The sequence below is a fragment of the Ahaetulla prasina genome, chromosome 2 (genome assembly GCF_028640845.1).
Source record: "Ahaetulla prasina isolate Xishuangbanna chromosome 2, ASM2864084v1, whole genome shotgun sequence".
In the NCBI taxonomy this organism is placed as follows: Eukaryota; Metazoa; Chordata; class Lepidosauria; order Squamata; family Colubridae; genus Ahaetulla; species Ahaetulla prasina.
Window position 1 is genome coordinate 78,330,507 of NC_080540.1, and position 25,788 is coordinate 78,356,294.

At 40.3% G+C, this 25,788-nt stretch overlaps 2 protein-coding genes across 2 annotated transcripts in view; one reads left to right on the forward strand and one right to left on the reverse strand.

The window, feature by feature from the left end:
- Positions 1-1,534, forward strand: part of GNAI2 (G protein subunit alpha i2) — a 110,651-nt gene extending 109,117 nt beyond the window's left edge. Inside the window, exon 9 of the mRNA XM_058165808.1 lies at positions 313-1,534. The gene's annotated coding sequence lies outside the window, so the exon portion shown is untranslated. The remainder of the gene's footprint in view (positions 1-312) is intronic.
- A 3,006-nt stretch (positions 1,535-4,540) lies between these two features.
- GNAT1 (G protein subunit alpha transducin 1) lies at positions 4,541-22,287 on the reverse strand. Its single transcript, XM_058173202.1, has 8 exons — positions 22,182-22,287; positions 16,707-16,749; positions 15,155-15,296; positions 14,507-14,664; positions 13,743-13,871; positions 9,836-9,965; positions 8,140-8,293; positions 4,541-5,217 (listed from the first exon to the last, which is right to left on the reverse strand). The coding sequence occupies exons 1-8, from the start codon at positions 22,285-22,287 to the stop codon at positions 5,027-5,029; spliced, it is 1,053 nt and encodes a 350-aa protein (XP_058029185.1). The 3' UTR covers positions 4,541-5,026.
- Between the last annotated feature and the right edge of the window lie 3,501 nt (positions 22,288-25,788).

The following is a 25,788-nucleotide window of genomic DNA, read 5'->3' on the forward strand; positions in this document are numbered from 1 at the left end:
CCATTCTCTTGCTTAGACAAATAGAATATAGCAGACCACTTCAGATCTGAGCCTTATTTTTAATGCTTTTAGTATAGTGCATCACTTCCCTTTCTGGAAAGCTTATTTTCAGGAGAATGTTGAGTCTGTCATAAAACAATTGGATTGGCTTAATCCAAATCAAAATGGAACTTTCTGGAATCCCCAGAATGCACTCTGTCTCCAAATACAGACTTTTGTAACTCCAGTGTCTTCTGTGAGTGTGTATATGAACTTCCTTTTGCTCTTCCCACTGCAGGATACTTGAACTTCCTTTTGCTCTTCCCACTGCAGGATACTTGAACTGCTCCATATGAGGAAGAGGCTGGTGTTGATGAAGGGAGGACTGCATCATTTAACAACTTCTGCTTCTTAAGTTTTGTTCCATTCCTTTAAATATTCCTAATGATGAGACTTTGGCAATTCTTCCTGTCCAAAGGACAGGGCCCATTGTTTCCCCTGCTCTGTGCTGTCTAGGTGCCTCCTGCAGGCTGTTTGTCTATGCCCTATGCCCACAAAGCCTTACTAAAGTACCAATGATTGGTTTACTTGCCATAATTGTAACATTTCCATATATGCCCTTTTCTTCTCTTTCTTTTAACTGAAATCCAGATGGTAGCAAGTCAGAGGGCTTTGGATATGTTTGCCGTGCTCTTTACCTTCTTTTTTAAGATACAAAGTGGGTTTTCGGGGTGTTTTTTTCCCCCCCTTTTGCTTTATTTTTGTCCAAGCAACTTTCTATCTGGCCCTGCCAAAGCAATCTACAGTCCGTTTTTTTTTTTTTTTAACCTTCCATCAAGTGGAGCTCTTGCCATGGAGCAAGTTTTTCAGCTCCTACCTCTGTAATTTGCACAGACCAGCAAAAAACAAAAACAAAACACATTCCTTAAGAGTCAATTTGTGCAGGAAAAAGCTGGTCTATTGTTTTATAAGAAACCCTTTTTAAAAAAAATCGTATTTAAAATGTCCAGTAGTAAATGGTTGAGTTGCCCAGTATGAGCTCATCTTCTCTAGTAAATTTGTGCCTTGAGGGTGTCTGTATGTTTACATCTGTTCCTTAGTTTGCTTCAACGTGCATTGTGTTTAGAATAGAATATAGTGGGTTCCTTCCCCTGTTTTCCAGCCCTTCTCTCCCTTTTTTGCTGTGGACCAGGCCAAGCTTTTTATGAGGGGGCAGTGCCCATGCATTAAAACGTGTTTCTTCCTGGCCACAGAATTAGGTTCCTAAGGGCTAAGATTCCACTAAGCAATGTCAAACTTCTTTCCATTCCTTTGTGCCCCACCCCAGGGCCTGAGGGTGCACCTGAGGTTGCTGTATAATGTCAGGTCTATTTTCATGTCTTCTCTTAGCTCTAACTGTAGTGTCAGCTAAAGAAACGCTGCTGTATGTAAGCGGTCCTGCCTGCTGTGCAGTTGATGGGCACTGGGCCATTAGTAACCGTCAGACGCAGCCTAGCTTTTATCACGTTTTACCAAATTGTTCACATGGTTTGAAATAATAAAAAGTAGAAAGAAAGCCTTCTTTGAACTGTGTTGCTTTTCTTCCATCGTTCCAAATATATTTGAGCGCAGTGTTTCATGGTGGGTTTTAATGGTTAGATGATTTTCCTTGGCTCATGATACAGGTTTGTTAGTTTCTCCTAGACTTTAAAAAAAAACCAAAAACCTCGGAGATGATTTTGACTACAGCTGCAAGATCATTGGATATTATGATTGAGGTATGTGGGAGATGTAGCCCGAAACACCTAAAAAACACACCCCGCCACATTGCACATGCTCTCATTATAAAGTTGAAACATCCCTGTTTTGGAAACATGCTATCTTTTACTCCATATGTTTGGTCCTTCTAAAGAGATTTGTGGCCTGGGTGAGTGCTTGTTTTTTCCTGAAACATGAGCAGAATGCCCCATAAGGCTGAAAGGGAAAATATAAGTTATGAATAATAATTAAATACAGAAAAAGGGAAACGTGTTATAATCTTCAAATATAGTTTTTCCTTAAATACATACAGTGACATATTTCAGCATTTCAGTTCCAATATTTGAGGGGCTGCTGCAAGAAAGAGGGGGTTCAAGCTATTATCCAAAGCAGCTGATGGCAGGACAAGAAGCGATGGATGGAAACTAATCAAGGAGAGAACCAACCAGAACTAAGAAATGACAGTTCTGACAGAACAATTAATCAGTGGAACCATTTGCCTCCAGAAGTTGTGGTTGCTCCAACACTAGAGATTATTAACAACATATTGGACAGCCATTTGTCTGAAATGATATAGGGTTTCCTGCTTGTGCAGGGGGTAGGACTAGAAGACCACGAAGGTCCCTTCCAACTCTGTTATTCTATGGTATATGTTCCTCCTTCGGTTTATAATCTAGACAGATCAAAAGAGTCGTGTTGTAAGGAAATAGTGAAGAAAGTGCAGAAACCTCTGGTCTTCCCACGTGCTGCAGGGAGGTATTGGCCCTTGAATTTTTGCCAGCATGTTGGCTGCTTCTCCTTGCTTGAACTAGTAGAAGACGTTAAGAGAAATGTCCTTGCTTTCCTTGTTTCTTGTTTTCAAGAAAAGCATTCAGTCAAGAGAATTTAACCTGAAAATACGAAAAATCAGTCATAAAGCAATATACCAGGATTGGTCCTACTGTATCTTTATAGAATTGTCCACAAGGCACACATACTTTGGTGAGAGATAAAGGAAGACTTTAAAAAAAAAAGATTCTGCAATAATGCATTTTATCAGATGTTATGGAAGATGAAACAAAACAAATGTATGCATTTTTCAGCAATATGCTTGTTATCCAAGTTTCCTTGGATGTTGCAAGTATTACAATCTTTATTAAACAGCTGTAATTCCCAAATTGAAATATACACAGTGATACAGAAATATTTGAAATAGTATGCTGAATGCATACAGTATTATCAGTGACGTTATTTGAATGCAACACATATAAGCCATATATAACACTTGTAGCTTGGTCCTAGTTGTTTGTACGTATTTTTCATAATGTTCGCAATGCAAACAGTCATTTTTATTTATTTTCTGCATTATTTTCTGCATTTCTGCATCTTCAATTTGCACTGAGTAATGGAGGACCTATTGCACTACAGCAAAAAGAAAATTGAGACCACAGATGAGTTTTCCAGTAGCAAATAATATTAAGTGACTTAACCAATACCTTCCAAAGATGAACGGTCAAATTCATAACTGACAAGTGAAAGCTACCATAAATCTCAGAACCTGTAGGAGAAGAGTGACCCATTACCATGAATCACAAATAGTTACACACACACACATCCCTTTAGTTGCCGTGTGAGTGTGTTGGGGATAACTATCACCAGATTTGAGCAGGCTTCTATTTGATCTTCATCAGGCAACCTTCTGACTGGTCTCATTACTGCTCTTTTCTGTTGTGAACAGATTGAGCAAGTTTGTCACAGAAGCTCCCAAGTGTGCAAAACTAGAAGAAAAAGGGTCCAAAATACAATGCATAGTTTTGATAATCGCCATGTTTCCACTTATTCAGAGAAAGCGGTTGTCATTAATGAAAAATCAAGAGTGGACAAGGAAGAAGACATTAGTAGAACTAGCCAGTATCAGCAAGGAGGTTCATTGTTGAGGCAAGGCCACACATGCTAACAGCTTTTACCCCTTAGAGGCACAGCTGTGGCTCAGATACTGGAAGAATTTGCTGGCCTGCTTTTCCTGCTGAAAAATGAAGAAATGTCAAAATGCAAGCATACCACAATTCGGAAACATCTAGTAGCAGATTTTTCTAATGGTAAAAAAATAAAAAAAGATTGGTAAGCTACATATGATTTGTGTAGCCCAGCTCCTGGGATGGAACAAGTATTTTTTCTTGAGTTTGGATAATTATTTCAGATAGTATCAATTTGCAGAGGAAAAAAACCCCTCTTAATGTGGGGATTATTGCCCTTTTACTTAGTTGCATTGGCAATGCTGTTTTTAATCGAGATGAGCAGGAATGTTTGTAGAAAGGGTGTATTACGTAGTCAGGAGGACTGAGGTCCTATAGTCTGGCTTCATTTTGGCTCCATATGTTGTATTCTTTCAGTCCCTCCACCTTCTGTGAACATCAGAGGAGGTCAGCTGGATCAAGGCATTTAATTCTGAGTCTGCTTGACATCATTGTTCATACAATGCCTTGAAGAAGACCACAAGCAGAGCTAGAAGTCATAGATTTCCGTGGAAACATTCAGAACAAGCTACAAACCCTCTTCAATTGTTCAGGCCCTCCCTACTGTAAATCTCTGTGGCAATCCCTCAATACCAATAATTTATTTTACCCTAATCACAGGGGTCTATAATTTTTCATTGCAGTTTTAATAATGCCCCACTGACCCAAAATTCTACCTCTGAAATTCAGTGGCAAATTGCTAATTCCCCCCCCCCCCTTTTTAAACATGAGATGCCCAAACTAGATAGCTGTCATTTAGCTGTTCTGAATTTACAATAAAAAGGAACAGACTTTCCAGGTTTCAAAAAAAATATATCCCTAAAAGGCCTGAAAATTCCAATCCCAGTGTTTCCACTGGTATTAGACATTACATCACTGTTGCAGTGTTTGCAGAAGAGAATAACAGCTGGAATATATATTTCCAAGAACTGGGAAATTTACCTTTTTTGCTTCTCCCAAATAAACTGGGAGAGCCCTTATTGCAACTTGCCATTAGACTATATTTGATAAGGCTCAATTTGGATATCTTGAAGCTTCTCCATTATCCAATGCAATTAGATTAAAAATCTGGCTGGAACATTGGCCTCAATTCCACACACACACCCCTTGCTTCCCCACCCCAAATCTGCCTGAAGGGTTCTTGACACTTTTACAGAAATTTTGTACAACTTTTAATTGGTTTAAATATATATGTTGCTTCAATGAACAGGGTTTTATTCAAGATAAGTCCCCCTCGTCTTGCCTTCCATATCTACCCACCCATCTGATCATGCCTTGCCAGAACCAACCAAGTTAGGAAAAACAAACACTTGCAATCAGAAGAGGCCACAATCCTTCAGATTTTCCTTGATGATGATGTCAGTGACGGCATCAAAGACAAACTTGACATTTTCTGTGTCTGTGGCACAGGTCATATGTGAGTAGATTTCCTTCACATCCCTTCTCATATTCAGTTCCAGGAATTGGACTTTGATATAGGCACCTGCATCTTCATATGTATTGGTCCCTGCAGAGAGATGGGTGATAATAAAGGAATAGCTTCACCTATACAAGCCCTCTTAGCTCAGAATATTGTTCCTTTGTCCAGCATGAGACAAAACTTCATATTGAGGAAATGATACCAATCTATACTAAGCAGAATCTTAGTACACTTGAACGTTGCAGTTGTTAAGAAGTGTTTGGTATTCATTGTTGAAAGGTCAACTACATTGTACAGAGCTTCCCTCCCAGGGAATAGCCTACCCTTGAAAATAAAATCTTGCCTATTTATTGAACGTCACCCACCTACATTACTTATCTCTGAATGCTTGAAGAGTAGGCATTCTGGAAGTATGACTGACTTGACTAAGCACATGGGGCTTCCACTGCTTTTTAGTGATTGAAAAACCTCTCAGCACAGTTTACTAAAAGGTAACTTTTTGAGAAGGTTTATTGGGTCAATTGCCCAACACTCTTAGCAACTTTGCACTCCCCATTATGTTTTTTCTTCCAGGATTGGAACAATTGAGAAAAAAGACATCTCTGTAGCAATAACATGGGTGCCTACTCTCAGAGGTGGTTAAATTTACAGTGTAAAACAACAAATACTGAACACACAAATGTATTCCTAGAAGAAACAGTCGATAATAACAAAATTCCGGTTTACGTGGCAGAAAAGTATGCCCTATTTCACAGAGGACTGAGGCCCTCTAGTGTTTATTTTTCAAAACAAATGTCTTGTAATAAAGTAATGTCCTGTCCTCATGATCATGTGCGTGACAGCAAGGAAAATAGAAGATAACTTGCTTTTTCCACCCAAAATTGTGTGTAGTAGGACCAAGAAACCAAATGCAAAGGTTTGAATTACTTGTAACTTTGGCTGACATGAACAAAATTAATCGCCCTGTCATTTATATGGTTGTCAAATTTCAGCTGCATCCATCCAAGCAAGTAGATCTTTGTATAGAAAGTCAACAAGTTAACAAGGATAGGTGTAAATACAAGAGGGGAGTTAGAAATCATTCTCACTGATTTAGGCCCAGTATAATGCTGATCATATAATAGAATAGTTGGAATGGACCTTAGAGGTCTTCCCAGAGTATATTAAGAGTAGCGGGTATTCAGGGCATTATTTTCTGCTCCACAGGGAGAACTTGTGCAGATAAAGATAGAAGAACGAGACCATGGTTGATGTTATTAAAGTCCATTTTTATTGCTGATTTCTTTCCTGGTCATGGAACATGATAATTTCCTGTCTGGCTTTATCTAAATCAGCCTTCCCTAAATTGGCATCAGCCAGGTGTGGTGTACTACAACTTCCATCGGTCCCTGCCAGCATAGCTGTTGCTCAGCAAACCAATGGAAATTATGATCCAAACATCTGAAGGAAATTAATCCAGTAAGGCAGAACTAAGGACCTGCTCTGCCCTACTGGATTCTCTTTGGAATCTTAATGATCATTTTATAGAATGCCAAAGGATACCATCCTTCAGGCAGTCAGGTTTTAGCCTGCTGACCTCTATAATATTTTTTGTTACTTTCCATGCTACCTAGTGTGACATTTATATGTTCCTACATCACTGTACACTTGACTGGAAGTGTAAGACACTACTTCCAAGTATGTCCTTTCTTTGAGGAGCCCTGCACAGACACACATCCCAAAAACGCTCCCTCCGAAGCCTCCAGCCTTGCAATCCTGTGAAGGCGGAGGTTTGCTCCAAAGCTGCGGCAGAGTGTTGCACTGCGAGACCCCTGCAGGTAACATTTCTGAAATGTTAACTTTTAACACCTCCGTCCATGCGTCTTTGGCACAAGGAAACGACAATCGGCAGGAAAATGAGGGGGGGGGGAAAGGCTCTGGGGAGTTCAGGGAGTTGAAATCCCCACGTCTTAAAAGTGGCCAAGTGGAGTCAAATACCATTTCCAAACAACTTTATAATTATGCTCCAGTAAGATTGTCACAAATGGATAAAAAAATTAGTAAAAAATGTTGGAGATGTGAAATGGAATTGGGGACTTATGAACATATGTGGTATAAATGTGATAAGGTTAAAAAGTTTTGGCAACAATTGGAGAAAATGATATTTGAAATGATGGGGAAAGTAATAACATTGAGAGTGGAAACTATATTATTGTTGGTAATTAAGGAAATAGAATTAACAAAATATGAAAAAGAATTGATTAGAATTATGATTATAATAGGTAGAATTATAATAGCTAGATATTGGAAACTAGATGTGATTTTTAGAATAGAAGAGTGGAATTCTGAAATGTGGAAATTAGCTTTAAATGATAAAATGACATGTGATATTAAAATTAGAAGTGGTGTGTATAAAGAAGATATTTTCTGGAAGACTTGGAAACCATTCGTGGACTATGCGCTTGGAACATTGGACGCTTCGGTACCTGTACCTCAAGAACGTGGATTTTGGCAATCATGAGGATATATCCGAAGACCCAAATCTTCCTTTTTTTTTTTTTTTTATGTATAGCACAAGGGTGGAAAATGTATTTTCTTTTTTTGTTTGTAACGTTAAAAATTTATAAAAATAAATAAATTTAAAAAAAAAAAAAAGTGGCCAAGCGGCTGGCCATGATGCTGCTGGCTGCGCATGGGCTCTTTGCCTTCCTGGCAGTGCTGCTCTCGGCCACCCTGCTGGACTGTTCCTGCATGGGGTATTGAAGGCCAGGGCGTGCGGAGAGCTAGGCCCGTTTTAGCGGGTAAGCAGACAGTGGGATGGAGAGGGCGGGGCCAGCAGTAGCTGTGCTCCCATTCCTGTCAGCCCCCACACTCGCCGCCTCCTGCACATAAAAAAAAATAAAAATAAGACCTTCCCAAAAATAAGTCCAAGTGCTTATTTTCAAGCCCATGAGAAAACAAGACTGGGTCTTATTTTCTGGGAAACGCGGTATATCCACACAAGCGTACATGCTGCTGACTGGAACTCACCTTCATAATCTGGGAAGCAGATGCTGAGGTGGGCCTTCTTGATCTTTTCCTGGAAAACATCTTTCTTATTGAGGAAAAGAACAATGGAAGTGGTGGCAAAGTATCGGTGATTGCAGATGCTGTTGAAGAGGTGCAAGCTCTCATGCATGCGATTCTGAAACAAGAAACAAAAAGCCCAGGGTGCTTTTTGTTCTCCTTATTCAGTTCAGCTACATTTCAGCAACTAAAGATGTGCACACAAAACAAACAACTTTTCCCTAAAACTGTTATTTGGAACAGAAATGTTATTTTGGGATGAATCTGACAAAACTTTCCTAAATTAAAGATAATTTCCTTACTGCCTGTGGTGGGATTCCTATGAAAGTAGAAAAGCAAATAAATTGTGTGTGTGTCTGCCACAATTGTCAGGTGATCCCTATGATTTTTATCTTAGCTGAGTTGTGTATAGTCCCCATCCTTTTCCATTATCTACAACTCATAGAATGGTATGAAACTTGTGGAACTTACCTTCAGGTTATAGCAATCTCCTTTTCAGAAGTAAATTCTCCTTCCCAAGAATAAAAAAACCCTTGCCCTTTTAAATCTTGATTGAACAATGTGTAATATCTTGAATAGAATAGAATAGAATAGAATAGAATAGAATAGAATAACAGAGTTAGAAGGGACCTTGGAGGTCTTCTAGTCCAACCCTCTGCTGAGGCAGGAAACCCTACACCACTTCTGGAACTGAACATACTCAAAACGGTAGAAATGGTGGTAGACTTTAGGAAAAACCCTTCCATACTTCCACCTCTCACAATACTTGACAACACAGTATCAACAGTAGAAACCTTCAAATTTCTGGGTTCTATCATATCACAAGATCTCAAATGGACAGCTAACATCAAAAACATCATTAAAAAAGGACAACAAAGAATGTTCTTTCTGCGCCAACTCAGTAAGCTCAAACTGCCCAAGGAGCTGCTGATCCAATTCTACAGAGGAATTATTGAGTCTGTCATTTGCACCTCTATAACTGTCTGGTTCGGTTCTGCAACCCAACAAGAAAAACACAGACTTCAGAGGATAATTAGAACTGCAGAAAAAATAATTGCTACCAACTTGCCTTCCATTGAGGACCTGTATACTGCACGAATCAAGAAGAGGGCCGTGAAAATATTTGCAGATCCCTCGCATCCTGGACATAAACTGTTTCAACTCCTACCCTCAAAACGACGCTATAGAGCACTGCACACCAGAACAACTAGACACAAGAACAGTTTTTTCCCGAAGGCCATCACTCTGCTAAACAAATAATTCCCTCAACACTGTCAGACTATTTACTGAATCTGCACTACTATTAATCGTTTCATAGTTCCCATCGCCAATCTCTTTCCACTTATGACTGTATGACTATAACTTGTTGCTGGCAATCCTTATGATTTATATTGATATATTGATCATCAATTGTGTTGTAAATGTTGTACCTTGATGAACGTATCTTTTCTTTTATGTACACTGAGAGCATATGCACCAAGACAAATTCCTTGTGTGCCCAATCACACTTGGCCAATAAAAAATTCTATTCTATTCTATTCTATTCTATTCTATTCTATTCTATTCTATTCTATTCTATTCTATTCAGAGAAAAGTTTATCCAATCTCTTTCATTTGCTATAATCAGAAGAGTTGTAAGATAACTTTGGATGCTCTTTACCACTTCATCATCTTCCACCAGGACCATATCATAGGCGCTGAGAGCAGCAATGAAGATGATGCAGGTGACGCCTTCAAAGCAGTGGATCCACTTCTTGCGTTCTGAGCGCTGGCCTCCGACATCAAACATCCTGCCAGGAAGTTGAGGAATTGGTGTGATCAAAAATTTTAAAAGAAATGCTTTAATTTCATATTTTTATTTAATTCACAATAGAGTAGTCCTCCCATAATGATTGGTTACTTAGCGATTGTTCAAAGTTATAACAAACACTTCCCTTCCTTATGACCCAGTTCTGGTATTCCAATGGTCACTCACTCACACACTCACATAACTGGATTTTGGTCACTTGGCAACCTACTCGTCTTTATTGATGGCTCCAGCATTCCACAGACATGTGGTCTCAATTTATGGCGTTTTTTCCCAGTTTTTGGCAAAAACACGCATAGAAATGAGTGTATTTGCTTAATGACCATGGCATTTGCTTTACAACTACAGTGGCATTTGCTTTATGACCGCAGCATTGACGTAGTGACCTCCCCAAAAAATGTAAAATAGGCTCAGTCATGTAGCTGCATGGTGTAACATGGAAATTCCAGGCTCCATTACAGTCATAAGCTGACCAGTACTTGTACCTGTTTTGAATATTTGAAACAGAATAGCCTTAAATAATAGAAACTTCAATTTGTCCATTTCTTTTAATTCAGTTCAGATTTCAAAACATACACACCCAAATACCCATATTAAGGAAAATATTTCACGAACTTATTGTGGAAAAGTCTTAAAAGTTACGTTAGGAAGAATGCACACAAAAGCACATTTCTTCTTATGTTGATGTTTTAAAAGCAATTTTTCTTCTTCTTACGTTGATGTTTTAAAGGCAAATTTGCTTCCAGCACAGAAACAGACCGAGAAAAAGACAATATTGGCAGAAGAGGAATTGACCAAACAAAAATGGACGGAACCAGAATTGTGACTTGTAAATACTTTACTGCACTTCTCATGATGAAGTGGTCTCCAACTTCAGCGCTATTCACAAAAGAATTACATCAGAATGCTTAAAGTTCATCTTTTCAGAGAAGCAAAATTATCTGTCTGGCAGGATTTAAAGCTGCAGGGCCAATAATAGTTTTGCAGAGAAAATAAGTCCTGCCATTTAATTAAGAAAATCAAGGAGGCTCACTCAAGGACAGATGTGAAAAAGCAAGCTGTCTGAAGGAATTGCAGAAAACCAATTGAGAAAGAATTTAAAGGGATGACAGGTAAAGGGGGTTAGAAATGATGAGTGTGTAGGGGCAGTGTAAGCAGCAATCTGAAAAGCAGGCTCAAAAAATAAAGAGCACTGGAGTGTATCAGTCATATTTCCAAAACTAAGCTAACTGTAGGAGGATACTGTATTATAGGAACACACACACACACATACAAAAAAGATTCACAGGCTTATGAAACCAATGCTGATATTACATTTAAACCAAAATAGATCAGGCAGGGGTTACATTAATCCAGTGTTTCTCAACCTTGGCAACTTTAAGACGGGTGGAGTGGACTTCAACTCCCTGAAATGGTGACTTTTATCCCAGTCACTGAGCTGGTATGCTTTCAGAACGACTGGTGAAAACTTGGACTGGGTTAAGCATATGATGAGCCCAGGAAGAGGAAGTAGAAATAAAGGGAAAGGGAACCAACTCGCACATAGAATCTAGAGGCAGAAGATGTGCAAGTAGGTAGGAAGGAAGTGGTCAAGAAATGGGGATTTGGAAAGCTGGGAACTGTGGACCAAGACTGATAGAGCGGAAAGATCTGGCAAGGAATTTCTTCATTGGGTGCTAGAACAACTTTGCATATTTCAGTGTCAACTCTGACAGCCAAGGAAAAGGTCAAAGGCAAGACGTTAAACAACCTGCAAGTTCTTTGACTACCCTTTTCCACAGTAGTTCAGGTGTATTTTCCCAGCTGCTGCTTTTAGCTACAACCTGGGATGAACTGCAAAAGTATCTTTCTTCTTAAATAAGATCTTGAAATAGAATTCTGTATTTTATCAATTTCATTAAAATAGAAAAATATGGAAATGCAAGCTACACATATGGGGGTGGGGGGAAAGGGTCATTAGGAAAAGCTCCATCGAGGTTGTACTAACAAGAAGCGAAAGGCTATTGAAGAAAATAAAAAAATGCCTTTCTCTTTATTCAGATGGAAGTTTGGTTATTCCAAACCTGCATCAGTAGGGGGCAGTGCATCCTCACAAAAATAAAAAGTGGTTTTATTAAACTGTCATACTCCTTCCTGGATAAGTGCACATAAGGTATTTCAGACAATGCAGATATGATCAGTTTTTCATCGTCATCGTTGTCCTTCATTTCTTTTCTGTTCACTAGCTGTTCTAGATTATCAGATTACTTCTAGTCTTCAGTGTTGATTTCTGTCTGTTTCCAGGGCTCAGTGTGACAGATTAATGTATATGATCTGAATTTCAGATACTATGTTCTAAGAAGATACATTCCCTCCAGTTTTTAAATCGTTAACTATTTTTTTTTCTTATGTTAAAAGTGGAAATTTATGCTCCATCTTTTCTTCTGGAGTTCAAGGAGATCTTTATCCCCAACAACAATGTGAATGGCTTAAGTAAATGACTGTTGCAAAATCAATCAGTGAATTTCCATGGGATGAATTATATCAACCATTTTTCTTTACTATAGAAGCCTTCAACAAAGACTTTCCTGCATTCTAACCCATCACAAAACAGAATTTCTGATTCATCTCATATGCCAATAGAAATGGTGACCAGGAGGAGAGACTGCAGCTCCTAACCAGCCATGACACATACAAATCACATATATGCACACCCATTTTATCTTTTTTTGTACAGTGAACAATTTTGAACATTCAAAATCTTTAAAGACTATTTTCTGACTTATTGAAAGTAAGGCTATTAGACTCAGATGATGATCTGCTTATTGGTAGATTAGTGATTGCGAACCTTTTCAGCACCAAGTGCCGAAAAGGGAGTGTGCGCAGCACCAGGTGCTGAAAAGGAAGCACTTTGCACACGTGCTCGTCAGGGACGCAGCCAAGAAGAGGAGCTGTCCAGGGGGCATGCGCACATGCACGCTGGCCAGCAAGTCTTCCGGTTTCTGGTACACATGCACATGTGTCGTGTCCCACTCCTCCGCTGATGACCGGGTCACGGAAATCCGAATCAGGCGTGCCTCTGCAGCTCTGCCAAAGTCCTAGCAAAGTTCTCAAGGCAGGCAGGAGACCAGAAAGTGACTTCAGCAAGATATATTAGATTTTGCCTGACTCAGAGAATGCCAGAAAGCAGATCCTTTATATAGGCCATGGGGTGTGGCTCCATGACTCAGCACTTATCCAGGCCTGCCCCTCCCTTCCTTCTGTCGCCGCCGCCTATCAATTCTTCTGAAGCGAGGGTCACTCCAGTCTGCAGCTGTTGGCAATTGACCTTCCTCAGGCTCACATGCTGTGGGGGAGGGGGAGGGGTCTAGTTGCTCCGTTTGCCTGGGCATGGAGCCAGAGCTGGGGGCTGGAGGTACTTCTTCCTCCTCAGCCTGTCAGGGCATGGAGCCAGAGCTGGGGGCTGGAGGTATACTAGGACATTCCTCAGCATTCGGAAGCAGATAAGAAGGCCCCGGCTGCGGTGAAAGCGGGCGAGACACAACAACATGCACTGATCAGCTGGCCGGCGCACATGCTTACGCGGGAAACAGAACACCAACTCTTCTGGTTTCCAGCACTGCCGCATGCACAAAGGCCAGGTGATCGTCATGTGCACATGTGCGCCAGAAACCTGGAAGAGCAACGGGCAATGCTGTGCATGCCTGGTGACATGGCTCCACGTGCCACTTTAGGCACGCGTGCCATAGGTTTGCCATCACAGACTTACGACATACAATACCTGAAGTGGAGATCCTTGAAGGAAAACTGGGTTTCAATGATCCCGGTGGTCTTAACTCTAGAGCGGAGAACATCCTGCTCTGTGGGAACATATCCAGGAGTTAACAACCGTGCCACGTCATTCAGGTAACTGCAGGCATAGAAATATAGTTCTATAATGTAATTGATGCAGAAGAACCCTGGATCTTTCAGCTTCGATCTCTAAGATATTAGGCAAGCTGGGAGATTTTGAAATATCTGGCCCCCCTTTTTTTTTCTTGAAGAAAAGTGGGGTCTGAAAGAAACAGAGTTTGTAGGAAGAATATTCAGATAAGATCACTTTTGGCAAAGAGGCCAGAGAATCCCAGGGAACATTTCTCTTCCCCTCACACCCACTCAGAGAAGCGATCCAGTTAAGGTCCCCTGTACGTCTTATATGGGTTCCTAGAAAGAAGGGGATGGTGCACATTGCCTACTGCAATTGTTGAAAGTTGCCCTTTTTTGTATAAGACCACTCTCCTCTGACTCTGTATTCCATTACATCTGTCTGTAGTGTGGGAACTATCTTTCCCTTTCCACTTGAGGTAAATATATAAGAATTCAGCTGGAAAGGGCCTAAGCAAGCATCAGGCCTGTATAAAATGTGAAAAGAGACATATGCCCCATCTACATCTAGTATCTTCCATTGTAACTAAGCCATGCTGGGAATCATCCTGCACTCTCATCATAATCCCCGGATCCAAACCATGCCCTCCATTTCAAAGTTTCTAAGTCAAGATTTCCTACTAGCCGGCCGAGTCATTCAACTGGAACTCTGAGGCTCTATCGAAACAGGCCTGGATGCCCGTATCTTTCCAGAGTCGGTCAATGATGTCAGACATCTCCTTAGGCATGGTGCCCTCTTCAATAGTATCTGCTAAGTGCAGCAACATGCGGGAATCATCCTACAATTGAGACAGAAGATGAAGATCAATCAATGAGACTTTCCTGAGAGATGGAGAAGGAGGGGGAGCCCTTCATTTCCTCCTTTGCTGAAAAGAGTAATCTGGGCAAAAAGAGTTAGAATGATGATTGCTTTGAGTTTCTCTGACCTACATTCTTTTTGTTATCTTTGGAATTAATTTCTCTGAATGTTCGTATCATCCCAATTCTCCAAATCACATTAACTGTCCATTACCCATCGCCCATTTCCATTTCCTTTAATTTTTATCAGCCATTTTTGTTGTGGAAGATAACAGCAAGATACCAAGTTATTTAGTTTTTAATAATGCTTTAACTTTGAATGATTGTTTTATACTTTTATAATGATAGTTTTTATATATTTATTATGACTAGAGTCACTTCTGGTGAGATGAGCGGCCATATAAGTTTGCTAAATAAATAAAAGCCCAAAGAACAAGAAGATATGAACATAACCATTCCTCATTGACCAACCTGTCTGGCTGGGTCTCCATATTGGATGTTCAGGATGCCCATTGCCCTCACTATGGACAGCATGGACTGCAGGGTGTTGCTGTAGATAATGGAGATGAATTCCAAGCACTCCTCTAAAGAATAACCATCTTTATGGATAATTCTATGGAATATAACAACAGAAAATCAGTCCAGAAGTTCTCAGGAATATTAGGTGCTGGCTGGAGAATTTTGGGCATTGAAGTCCATAGATCTTAAAGTTGCCAAGGTTAAAAAACACTGCACTAAGTAAGTATATCTGAGGAACTCTGAACAAAATGCAACTGTCTCTTTTCCTCTCCTAATTCCTCTGGCAAATTACTTGTTACAGAGAGACCCAGCTTCTCATTCATTTTTCCTTGAATGTTTTATTATAATGACCTTCAGATTTCTTTTCTTTTATTCTGTTATCAAGGGAGATTGCAATATTCTCAAGAATGGAATTCCGTTAGATACTTTGTAAATCTAACTCACACATAATGCTGAATCTGAATGCTAGTTTATGGGATTTGTTTGCTTTTTCTTTAACACAAAGTGTGATACCAACTTTTCTCTTATATCAACCATGGCTCTTCATTGGGATGAGCTTATATAACACAGTAGGCCCAAAAGCAACCACTTTCACGAGGGCTTTATGGTGTGTGAATCTTTTGAATTACATCTTTGACAGATATATTTCTTGATTGCATACATACTTGGTGTTTTTGATGTATATCCACCACTTTTTATACATGCACCTAAAAATATAGTATGCAAAAATAAAGACTTCTTTAAATAATGGTAAATGATTGATGATTACATGGGGACATCACATACAGTTTTGTATAGCAATTATTTCCTGCTGTAGCTTATAGCCCTACGTGGTATAGCTAGAGCTAAGCATTAATATATCTTGATCATGCTTATATTTTAAAGAACAATCAAACTCAATTAAGTGTTGCAACTTATTGGGTAGACCTAGAATAAATAAGAATATAAGGTGCCTGTTGGGATATTGGTTCATGTTCAATTTCCTCAAACACAAAGCATATAAAGGAATATACAGAGAGCAAGGATAGGAAATGTTTTTGGGAAAATTGGCATGTTTAGAATGTTGAGACCATGTCATGAAGATTCTTACAAAATGGCTACTATTTTTTTTTACCTAAGTAGAAAGCTAGCTCATAAAGCTTCCTGCTCTCTAAACTCCCACTCCCTTTGCTGCCGTCACCTTACACACCATTGTGGTTTCCCCTCCACCACCCCCCCCGGATTAGGGGAAAGGATTTCCAAGCAAAGCAGTTACACACCAGTCTTATTTTTGAAGGATGCCTATGGTATTGAAACAGGCCTCATTTGTATTGCTATAAAATTAATAAAGATCTTGCTAGAGGCTACTTATTTTTTGGAATCCATTTTATTCATTTAGTAAAACAATCTTTTAAAATAAGTTGAGCAGACAGATTCAACACTTCATATGAGAAAGACTTCTTATGAATAGAATTTGACAACTGCAATGGCAAGGATGTCTGGGAATTGTTGGAAGAAGACTTACTTCATTTGCTTGACTATGGTGCTTTTCCCCGATTCTCCAGCTCCTGGTGGAACAAAAAATGAAACGGGACTAAACTCAGGGGTTAAATCCAGCGGGTTCTGAAGAACCAGTAGCGGAAATGTTGAGCACTTTGGAGAACTGGCAAATATCACTTCTGGTTGGCCCCAGAGTGGGGTGGGCATGGAGATTTTGCAATATCCTTCCCCCAGATGTGGGGAGGGAATGGAGATTTTGCAGCATCCTTCCCCTGGAGTGGGGTGGGAATGGAGATTTTGCAGTATCCTTCCCCTGCCACACTCACCAAGCCACGCCCACAGAACCGATAGTAAAAAAAAATTGGATTTCACCACTGACTAAACTGCATTTGTTCCCAATTCCCAATGCTTTCTATATGGCACCAAATTCAAATTAACATCAGAGCCCATTTGCTGCGCTTTCGCAGTCTTAGATTTGTTCTGAATTTAAAAAATTGGTTTTCTCAAAAAATCCTTGATGGACTCTCCTCAATAATTTTGCACTTTTTTTTTTTGGGAGAGAGAGAGAGAGAGAGAGAGAGAGAGAGAGAGAGAGAGATTTCATTTGTTTTCTTCTTCAAGTTGCTCTGAAGCTAGTCCCCTTGCTGTAGCATTCCTAATGGTCAAGTACACATATTAAAAGCACAGTGCATATTAAATTTACTCCCTTTCCTGCAGAATATCCTAAATCATCAGCTGAGTCTGAAAATTCTCATGTAGCAGCATTCCTAATGCTCCCGCACTGCAGCTTGATCTCTCCTTCCAGGTTGCATCTTTTCCATCCTGGACTTTCTGATCTAGCCTGCATTTGGTTCTTCGAACCCCAATTTTTTTTCTGTCAATGCTCTGGGTTTTTTCTCTTATTGGTGATCCATCGCCCATCCATCGCCCATCACGCTCTTTCCTACATTGGCCTAAATCGCTGCCTGACATTCCCTTGTGTCTCCTGGCTGCTTCTCCTATCTCTTGCATATGGAGAGGAATCCCTGCTAGATATTTTGCTGCAAAAAAGAAAATAGCCATCTCCTTCCACTTTCTCCAATTAAGCTCTTTGTTGTTCAATGTTCCCTCCCTGCTTGCGGCAGAGAAAGAGAAACACACTCAGTTCTTCTTTCAAACTCCATTTTTTTTCACTTCTGCTTTTTTGTCACAGTCTTGTGGCCGACTGGATCAATGCTTCCATCTGTCTCTTCCCCACCCTCTTTTTTTGTATGTCTTTTACACTCTCCTAACTTACATTTCCTTTGCACATCATTACGCTTTAGAAAAACAAGGCCTTTTCGTTTAGAGGTCTTTAAAGTCTTACCTTGTCTCCCATTTAACCAAAACAACACCTTATTTTGCTTCTTAATCCCTATCTTGTATTTATTTTGACCCCATCTGTGGAGACTGTAATTTCTCTGATTTATTTTTTTTTAAACAGGAGTTTTATAAAAAATTCATTACAGATTCAACCATTTTGCAATTGGATTCAAATGATTTTTCAACTACAGGGCAAGCTCAACCTGTCAACATCTGATTTTTAACTCTGCTAATTACTCCTAAACTTGAATTGCAACTACTATCGTTGACTCCGTCAACTTCCGGACCTCCGAACCTTCCGTCGCGAGCTTAAGACGCATTTATTCATCTGTGCAGGACTGGCTTAGATTTTAGATTTTAAATTTAGATTTTAAATTTATAGATTTTTAAATTTACAGGGGTTTAAATTTGGTTTTAAGATTTATATTTATATTTTTAATATTTGGCATTAGAATAAGTTTTTTAATAGTTATTTTAATTGTATATAAATGTTTTATGTGCCTGTGAACCGCCCTGAGTCCTTCGGGAGATAGGGCGGTATACAAATTTGAATAAATAATAATAATAATAATACTCATTAATTTTAAATACTACAGTGAGTATTAAACCATTTTGATATGGTGGTTAAGATCCAGGATTGGAAGTGGAAAGATTCAGATTTAATTTAGTGTATCTATTTTCCTATTTCCTTAGCCAAATCTAACTCACTGGGTGGTTATTACAGACTTCTTTCAGCAGTCAACAGTATATCATAAGAAATCCATTTGGGAAGAGGGCTTAAATCTAGCATGGACATTTTTTTCAGATAATTATTATACCCGTGCATTTCATACCAGCCTTATGTGCAAATCTTTCCAATATTCCACACTGATGTCAGCTTCACCTACTCTTTGACCTAGTATTGAGATTCCCTCTTTCCTACTGGCTTCATATTTGATCAAACTATCTTAATTCTTTTTTATCTTCAAACTTTGGCAGCTGGGTTAGGAAATACAATGTGTTTTCTTCATTTTATATCGCAATTTTGATCTTTACAGCACTCTGGTATCAGTATATCTCCTAAGTACATTCAAATTATTTTGGTTATTCTTCTTTTCCTTTTGTGTACATATCTATTCTATACAATGCATCAATATTGCAATTACATACCTATATATATATTAGCCTTTATTGTCACATCTTAATTTACTTTTACATTCTTATTCTTTGCTTCTAGTCTCTAACCAGTTATACCATGTGTCCCAAATCAAATAGTATTCCATTTCATCTCTTTCTTTTATTTCCATTGTTAGCCTGTCCATCTCCGCACATTCCAACACTTTTTTCCCCACCATCTATGCACAATACTGGAAAAACGATAGTAATCCCTCTGATGAAATGGTGATAAAAAAAGAAAATACAATGTGTTAAAGGAGGAAAAAAGCAAAATATTTCATATATGATATTTCTAAAAAGTTAGCTTTTCTAATATTTTGTCTTTATTTCTAAAGACATGCTGGCCTTATGACCTAATTTAAGTCCGTCCTTCCTTCCTTCCTTCCTTCCTTCCTTCCTTCCTTCCTTCCTTCCTTCCTTCCTTCCTTCCTTCCTTCCTTCCTCCCTCCCTCCCTCCCTCCCTCCCTCCCCCCAAAGGGTGTCTCTAAATGCTAAAGAACTTCTCTTTATAACTTTTCCATCTTATATGGCAACAAGGGATCTGTGCAGGATTACCACCACCGAAGGTGTCAGGATAAAATGTTCTAAGTCAGCGTTGGTCACCTTTCCAGGAGAGCTAATAATATAATGAGATCTGGGCCATAGGGCCAGCTTATCCTCAGTGCTTCATAGAAAAAGGGCAGCTCTAGCATACAAAGTTATGAAAACATCACAGCTGAGGATGGGAAACAGAGGCCTGCTGTCTCTTATCATGTACTGTGCAGAAGGCATAGGCTGATGGCAGTCTGAAATTCCAATCCCACCATCTGAATGGTCCAGTCAGACCAGGGTAGATTGAAGAACAGTTCCCCCAGGCCAGCCCTTCATTTAACTCCCTTAATAATGGGTCTAAACTTTTCGCCTCGAACTCTTGGCACTGCCTGTTTCTCCACCAGGATTTTGCCTCCATGTTATTATGTCTCGGCACTTTGGGCCACAGCGTCTCCATCCCAGTCCCTTTGCCGCGGCCCATTCGTTGCAGTACAGTTCGCATTGGGCTTTTGGGCGCACAGGACAGTTCAAAACCAGCCAATCAGTGCAGGGGCTTTGGGGCTTTGGGAGTAGAGCAGGGGCTGCAGTTCAGAGGGAGATGAAAGATGGGGGGAGGGGGGTCTATAGAGGAAAATTCAAAGAAAAGGGAAAAAGTTTACTAGGACAAAGCTAAATAGCCTCAAGCGCTTGTTAAGAGATGGAAGGGGAGGGGTGGAAGCTCTCCTCTACCTGATCCTGCCTCCTTGACACCGAATGAGAAGGAAAGAGCAGGGGGGGGGGGGAGAGAGAAAGAAAAAGAAAGAGGAGAGAGAAAGAAAAGAGAAAGAAAGAAAGAAAGAAAGAAAGAAAGAAAGAAAGAAAGAAAGAAAGAAAGAAAGAAAGAAAGAAAGGCCTCCCTCTGTTGTTTGGGAAAACTGAGCTAACTAACCTGGTCAGCTTAGTAAGCCTTGCCAAGAATACAAGAGAAGGTAACCATCCTTACAGTTCTTCAGTCTATCCTTCTCTTCATCGGTGCAAAAGTAAGGTACAGCTTCTATACTTAAAGCAGAGGATCCAGCAGAACTATGTCTTGAAGGAGCAAGGATCCAGGGAGATTTAAATGCATAGCCCCCAAATGACAAAGGAAATCAGCATCAACATGCAGCAGGAGCTGGTATGAGATGCCTTAAGCTTCCCTCAGAATAAGCAGTGTCTTATCAGATGTACCTAGAAGGAATTTCTTTAAATTCTCATTTCTCTAAAACGTGCAGATATCTTTTCCTCTCCTGGCCTTCTGGGAAGATGTAAAAACATGGCTCTGCAGCCTTGTTTGAGATTGAGAATAGGACAGAATTATAAGGCTGGAAAAGACCTTGGAGGTTTTCTAGTCCAACTCCCTGCCCATGGCAGGAGACCTTATATTATCCCGGACAAATAGTTGTCCAAACATTTCTTGAAAGCCTCCAGTGATGGAGCACCCACCACTCAGGGTGGCAAGTTGTTTCGTTGGTTAATTGTTCTCACTGCCAGGAAGTTTCTCCTTTGTCCCAGATTGGATCTCTCTTGAATGAGATTCCATCCATTGCTTTTTGTTCTATCTTCAGGAGCTTTGGAGAACAAGTTGACCCCCCCCACCTCTCTGTAGCAGCTTTTTATGTACTGAAAGACAATTATCATATTCCCTCTAATTCTTCTCTTTATTAGGCTAGACATACTCCCTTAACTGTTCCTTGTAGGATGCAGACTCCTCATCATATTTTTTGCTCTTCTCTGCGCTCTTTCTAGGGACTCAGCATCTTCTCTGTATTTTAGTGATCAGAAATGGATGAAGTATTCCAAGCGTGGCCTCACTAATGCATGTAATTTCTCATAATCTTGAACCTATCCCTCTGTTGATGCATTCTAGAATCCATTAGCCTTTTTGGCAGCTGCAGCACATCGCTCACTCATATTTAAGTGGTGGTCCACTAGCACGCCTGGATCCCACTCATAGTCAATATGGTTGAACCAGGTTCCACTATTCTACACCATGTGTTTGGTTTTGCCCAGGACTGCATGCTTACATAGGAGCATGCAGCTGTGGGACTGGCGAGCGCCCTAAAAGATCTCCCCCCACCTTTTAATTATCTTTCATATTGATTTTTAATTCATCCTTGCCTTTTTAAATTTTATATACAATTTTATTTTATCCGTACACCACCAAGAGTCCCTCTGTGTGGAAGAGGGGTGATTTTAAAATTTGATAAACAAATACAGTATAATAGAGCTAAATCTTCATAGGACTTGGATTAAAGCTTTGCCTTTGCATGACTTCCTAATGTTGTTGTCCACTCTGCATGTACAGAAGATGGGACAGAAGACCTTCTGCTCCTCTCCTTCCACCCAGGCATGCAAGTGAATGAGACACTGTACAAAAAGAGAGGAAGAACGCCTTGCTAGTGCCTGCCACAGTGTGGACAAGGTCACCGTGACTTTCTTTGGAGGAGTTACTTACCAAGAAGCAACAGCTTAACTGTCCTGGCATCCTTCTCAGCATCTTCCTTGAGTTTTTTTTCCAGTTCCCGAGAATGCTTTTCCTCCACACTTGCACCTGCACCCATCACCCAGTTGATGTTTTTTTGCCTTCAGTCAGTGAAAGGGGATTCCCAGGAAAGCCTTGGGAGGGGGCTCCAATGCTTTCCTGTTGGAGCTGCCTTCTTCTGTAACCCAGCCTTAAGTCAAGGCAGATTCTTCCTTGTCTTGCTCTCTTGAGTGCCTACTGTTGCTCCCTCCTTGAGCCAATACCAGCCACTTTCTGGCTTAGAGGGATTTTGCTGAAGCACCCAATCAGGTGCTCTGAAGCACCCAATGTGGAGCAAGGGCAACTGAAGAAGGGCCACAAAGGAGGCAGCCCCAAGGTCTTCCCCAGGCTCTAAACTCATGCTCAGTAGCTTAAAAGCATTTCCGAGATAATGCTCCTTCAATCCCGGCACATGCTGAACTCAGCAGTTTCCATTTTTTCATCTGCTCTTGACCTGGACAAGCCTCTGAAGAAGGAATACACCTTCCTCCGAGCTCTGCCTTTTCCTGCCGTACGAATTGCATGGGACAATGCACCAATGGGTCTGCTGTGGATGGTTCCGGTGCTTTGATCTCACTCCAGGGTAAATTATATTAATTATGGTTAATTAATTATGGTTTAAAATATCAAATGGCTGACATCCCCCCCCTTCAATGTCAAAAATAATAACACCTCTTGGAGAAAAGCCACTAATCCCATCATATCCAGTGCCATCATTGTTAATAGCTAATTAATAGCTTTTCATGAGGTTTGTAACGTTGAATGTGGATTTACATTTGTCTATGCATATGCATCCATAAGAATGGTGTGGTGGGATCACCTGCTGAAGCAGAGGGGCCCTTCTAAGGTGAGTAAAAAGTCATTCCAGCCTGGAGTCAGTTTGTGGGAGCAAACATCTGAGCTAAAACCCTGAAGCCCATATCTCCCATTTCCCAAGGGAAGGCAGACACTCTGGCAAGATTCTTGTAAAATAGGCAATCAGAAAGAAAGTATCTACTTGGGCCTATTCACGAGCAGTTCTGGTTGCTTGCACCTGACAAATGGAAATCTGGCCTAAGCAACGGCCTAAGCAAAGGAGGGGTTGTAGAACAGGAGATATATTTAAATAGAGACAGTCACGACCTAGTTCTCAGTTAACTGTATCCTTCCAGGAAAAGACTGAAGAGAGCAAGTGCTCTGTGCATGTGTGGCTAGGAACTAAGGGCAGAGGGAAGTCTCCTGAGATGAGCAATCTTATAGCAAAATCCACAAATAAACAAAGAGGGGCTAAAGAGTAAACAGTTAATTCTCCATCAACATCCCATTGCTCTTTGAAGATAGAGGGTTGGGAAGTGCTGAACAGGAAGTTCCATTGAAGTCAGACTCCCAACACAAATTACGTTGTTGCTATTTGCAAAAAGAAAATAAGAGAGGAAGGGGGTGTCCATTGACTATACATAGCCACAACCAAGTTGGGAAGTGAACCCAAAGTCCCTGATCCAAGCCCAGTTCTTTAACCCTCTTGCTCTCAGATGAAATTTTGTAATCATTCTTCTAAACTTTGAAGAGCTGAGTTTTGTAAACAAAAGACGAATTTGGTGGTGCCAGAGCAGCAACCGAATTACTTTTGATGAGGGGGACGTTGGGATCTACATGTTTAGAGAAAATATTATTTTTATAGCAAATATGAATGTTGAATACTAGTAGAATTGGAGGGCTGAAGAATGAGGGTTAAATGTTGGAATGCCTGGGAGATTTGCAGACGTTGGCAATGTATATTAAATAAAACAGAAATAGTCAAGCTGGCTGCTGCTGATAGGAATCAGAATATGTGTGCTAAAGTTTCCACTTATATCTATGAAAGCCAAATTCAAGTGATGTGCGGTGATGGTCTGTTGCTTTTCTGTTGCATTGTGGGCTTGCCAGGAGCATTTGTTTGTCCACTGGGGGAAACCGTGCTAATGAAGACAGAACATGAGCCATTCCTGCTTTTCTTCCATTCAGGGTTTGCACAACCGACAGAAGTGTAGATTTATAGCTCAGGATTGAATTGCAGGGTCCTTGGTGCTCCCTGAGCTTGGTTGCATTTCTTGCAGATGTTTCATTAACACACTATGTAACATCATCAGTTACTTCTGTACCAAGGACCCCAAAATTTGCACTATGATATTCCAGTGCAGTATTTCTCAGCCTTGGCCACTTGTAGAGTTTAATTCTCAGAACACCCCAGCCAGCATAGCTGGGAGTTTGAGTCCACATATTTTCAAGTGGCCAAAGTTGAGAAACACTGGGCTATTGGTTCTAAAATTCCAAAGTGTCCTGCTGTAAAGCAGTAAAACTACTGCTTACAAAACTGAAGGATAAAGATACACATTTATTTAATTTGTTTGCCACTGAGCTCACCACTGGCCTTTATTTTGGAGCAAAGATAAAGATGTGATCTGAAGGCGGAGGATGTTGGCATCTCCCAGGGGTGAAATCCATCAGGTTCTGACAGGTTCTAGAAAACCGGTAGTGGAAATTTTGAGCAGTTCAGAGAACAGGAAAATACCACCTCTTGTTGGGAGAGTGGACCAAGGTTGGAGACCCCTGTTTTAGAGGACACCTGGGTCCTTCCCCCCCCCCCCGGCAATTTGGTTCTGTCTAGAACTTGGAAATGGTGAGTGTGCTGAATGAGATTGGTTCAAGGACTCTGCCCCACTGCTGCTCCCAAGCCATTCCTTACTTCACTGAGGAGATAAGAGGAATTAAGTAACTTAAAAGATGTTTATAGCAACAGGGATGGACCACTGAAAGTAGCCATCATGGAGTACTGGAAAATGCTCATATGTTGTAGTAGGAAGAGGAAATGGCCTTGAGAGACAGGAGGAAGAGACAGCACTATGTTAACAGTCAGATAAAAGAAACATCAGTCTGGGGCAGAATTGTAACCTGAGAAAACATCTCAGAAAAAACCCTCTGAGATCTCTTAAAGATCAAGGAAGAGAGGGAAGGAGGAAGCACAATCAGACTTGCAAGATTCTCTTACTATCTTTATAATAAAAATATATGGGTCAGAATGACTTCAGTATCCTCGTCTGCTCTACCTTTAAGGACTGACACATGTGAGCCTACATACTAATAACAGAAGTGGACAAGCATTACTTCTCCTCTGTGCTTATTTTATCTGCATACTGTCCAGTAGTATCCAAACCCCTTTAGAGAAAATTTGGCAGAACAACAGGTTTCTTTGTGGATAAAAGTGTTCATAACATTTTGGGATGGATACTACTTAACATCTGCATGAACTCATAGGAAACTGATGGGAACTAATAGGAAACTGCTATGATTTCTATAATGCTTCCAGACTCAGTTCGTTATCACCTTTAAAGCCTTATATGGCATAGCACTAGGCTACAGGAACTGCCATGTCTTTGGCCCAAATTGCTTTGGCCTACTCATCTTGGATCTATAGGGATATCAATATTTTTAATAACTTTGTTAGTATTCTGCTTGATTTAGTTTTGCTTTGTTGTTCACTGTCCAGAATTACAACTGATTGGAGCACTTTATAAATATGATA